Raw genomic sequence first — 3,278 nt, 5'->3', positions numbered from 1 at the left:
TTCATTAGCATCATCACTAAGGGCTACACCAAATGGTACACGTGCACACCGCACCACACACAGACAGGGGCTTCTAGTTGGCTCTTCAGAAAGTTGCAGGAAACACCAATCACTGATGCATTCTGTTCATTTTCTTATGTACATTTTCAATACATTTAGTGAATTCCCTTCTAAGGTCAATACATTTTTTTGTATTGTTGTATTCTGTTTTAATGTTTAAAAAATATTTTTCCCAGTTGGAGGTAGTTTTTTTACCCAAGTTCCCAGTTGTCTTGAACGCACTGAAGTCGGAAGTCAGAGATCTCCGTGTTCCCAGTTGTTTTGAACGCTGCATTACATTTCACGGGACGTGCAAATTCACATGCATCATGCTCTCTCCCTCCTCTGTGTAAAGACATTTGACTGCAACCAACCACAGCGCACTCAGATTGTACCGGGAGGCGGGACAGACAGCTGACTGCTTTTCCTGTTGTCGCTGGCTTTGTGACTGACAGGCACCTAGAAGATGCATCTCGTTCATTCTAGCGGGGGGAGAGGGGCCTCGATGGACTAGTGAATTGAAACGTTGAAATGAAAAGTAGCCGGCTGAAAATTACTCTGTTACCGGCTGATTAGCCGACAGCCGGCGTTAATGGAAAACACTGTGTATGTGTGTAGGCTGGCGGTTCGGGGCGGTGTTCAGGCGGTGTTCAGGCGGTGTACAGGCAGTGTTCAGGCGGTGTACAGGTGGTGGGGGGTGTTATAATTCTGTTTATGTGTGTGTGTGTGTAGGCTGGCGGTACGGGGCGGTGTACGGGCGGTGGGGTGTGTTTCCAGGTGAGTGTGTTCAGCCGGTGGCCGCTCCAGACTTCCTGGTTCTCCCCGCTGAGAGGGCGGAGCCTCGTGACAGACAAGGCCGTGTTGCAGCCTCCGCTGCTATCGCCGTGGCGATGGGCTCTACTGTCGCCGCCCATCAACTGGACCTCAACACAGAGGTACACACACAACCAGACACACACACACACAACCAGACACACACACAACCAGACATACACGCCTCATGCATACGTGCGTACATTCTCTCTCTACTGTTCTCTGATGTTGTGCGTATCTCAGGCTGTGGTGGGGTATGGTGAAGACAGCCGTAGTCTACATCTAGAAGGACCCTCTCTACAGGACAGCCAGTATAACATGGAGGAGTTCTCCAGGAAGTACTACAGACAGGCTCGGAGACACAGTGACCAGCAGAACACCAAGAAGGGGAAGCTCAGCAGAGACCCAGCTGACACGGTTCAATACTCTAAGGTGAGAAACACACACCCTGAGACACACTGGACTATACAACAGGCAATATGAGTGCGTATCCTTAGTATTCATAACTGGGTATTCCTGAGCATTCAGAATGGGTGTGTATTTTTGAGTATGTATCCTGAGTATTCAGACTGGGTGTGTATTCTGAGTATGTATCCTGAGCATTCAGAATGGGTGTGTATTTTTGAGTATGTATCCTGAGTATTCAGACTGGGTGTGTATTCTGAGTATGTATCCTGAGTATTCAGACTGGGTGTGTATTCTGAGTATGTATCCTGAGTATTCAGAATGGGTGTGTATTCTGAGTACGTATCCTGAGTATTCAGACTGGGTGTGTATCCTGAGTATTCAGACTGGGTGTGTATCCTGAGTATTCAGACTGGGTGTGTATTCTGAGTACGTATCCTGAGTATTCATAACTGGGTATTCCTGAGTATTCAGACTGGGTGTGTATTCTGAGTATGTATCCTGAGTATTCAGACTGGGTGTGTATCCTGAGTATTCAGACTGGGTGTGTATCCTGAGTATTCAGACTGGGTGTGTATTCTGAGTATGTATCCTGAGTATTCAGACTGGGTGTGTATTCTGAGTATGTATCCTGAGTATTCAGACTGGGTGTGTATTCTGAGTATGTATCCTGAGCATTCAGAATGGGTGTGTATTTTGAGTATGTATCCTGAGTATTCAGACTGGGTGTGTATTCTGAGTATGTATCCTGAGTATTCAGACTGGATGTGCATTCTGAGTATGTGTCCTGAGTATTCAGACTGGGTGTGTATTCTGAGTATGTATCCTGAGTATTCAGACTGGATGTGTATCCTGAGTATTCAGACTGGGTGTGTATTCTGAGTACGTATCCTGAGTATTCAGACTGGGTGTGTATCCTGAGTATTCAGACTGGGTGTGTATTCTGAGTATGTATCCTGAGTATTCTGGGTGTGTATCCTGAGTATTCAGACTGGGTGTGTATTCTGAGTACGTATCCTGAGTATTCAGACTGGGTGTGTATTCTGAGTATGTATCCTGAGTATTCAGACTGGGTGTGTATTCTGAGTATGTATCCTGAGTATTCAGACTGGGTGTGTATCCTGAGTATTCAGACTGGGTGTGTATTCTGAGTACGTATCCTGAGTATTCAGACTGGGTGTGTATTCTGAGTACGTATCCTGAGTATTCAGACTGGGTGTGTATCCTGAGTATTCAGACTGGGTGTGTATTCTGAGTATGTATCCTGAGTATTCAGACTGGGTGTGTATTCTGAGTACGTATCCTGAGTATTCAGACTGGGTGTGTATTCTGAGTACGTATCCTGAGTATTCAGACTGGGTGTGTATTCTGAGTACGTATCCTGAGTATTCAGACTGGGTGTGTATTCTGAGTACGTATCCTGAGTATTCAGACTGGGTGTGTATCCTGAGTACGTATCCTGAGTATTCAGACTGGGTGTGTATTCTGAGTACGTATCCTGAGTATTCAGACTGGGTGTGTATTCTGAGTACGTATCCTGAGTATTCAGACTGGGTGTGTATCCTGAGTATTCAGACTGGGTGTGTATTCTGAGTACGTATCCTGAGTATTCAGACTGGGTGTGTATCCTGTGTGTTTGTTTCACCAGTCCCCTCTCCAGGAGTCTCTGATAGACTTCACGGACAGCAACATGAACAAGGTAGCAGCTGACATCTCCCTGGGTAAGACGGAGACAACACTGGCTGAGTCCCAAATTGAACCCTATTCCCTACATAGGACAGTACTTTAGACCAGAGCTCCAGTAGTGTACTATGTAGGGAACTGGGTACCATTTGGGACTTGGCCAATGGCTTCTAATCAAATACACTGAACTAAAATATAAACGCAACATGCAACAATTTCAAAGATTTTACTGAGTTACAGTTCATAGAAGGAAATCAGTCAATTGAAATACATTCATTAGGCCCTAATCAATGGATTTCACGTGACTGGGAATACAGATATGCATCTGTTGGTCAGAG

At 45.7% G+C, this 3,278-nt stretch overlaps 1 protein-coding gene across 1 annotated transcript in view; it reads left to right on the top strand.

The window, feature by feature from the left end:
• Nucleotides 1–771: 771 nt before the first annotated feature.
• Nucleotides 772–3,278, top strand: part of LOC311125402 (unconventional myosin-XV-like) — a gene marked incomplete at both ends in the record, with an annotated part of 31,739 nt that continues 29,232 nt past the window's right edge. The window contains 3 exons of the mRNA XM_084199446.1: nt 772–974; nt 1,096–1,284; nt 2,906–2,978. Coding sequence (XP_084055572.1) covers nt 772–974; nt 1,096–1,284; nt 2,906–2,978 — 465 coding nt within the window. The remainder of the gene's footprint in view (nt 975–1,095; nt 1,285–2,905; nt 2,979–3,278) is intronic.

The sequence above is a fragment of the Coregonus lavaretus genome (assembly GCF_964263955.1).
Source record: "Coregonus lavaretus genome assembly, contig: HAP1_SCAFFOLD_2587, whole genome shotgun sequence".
NCBI classification, from domain to species: domain Eukaryota; kingdom Metazoa; phylum Chordata; class Actinopteri; order Salmoniformes; family Salmonidae; genus Coregonus; species Coregonus lavaretus.
The sequence above is the reverse complement of the archived record's forward strand: the minus strand, read 5'-3'. Positions and strand labels throughout refer to the sequence as shown.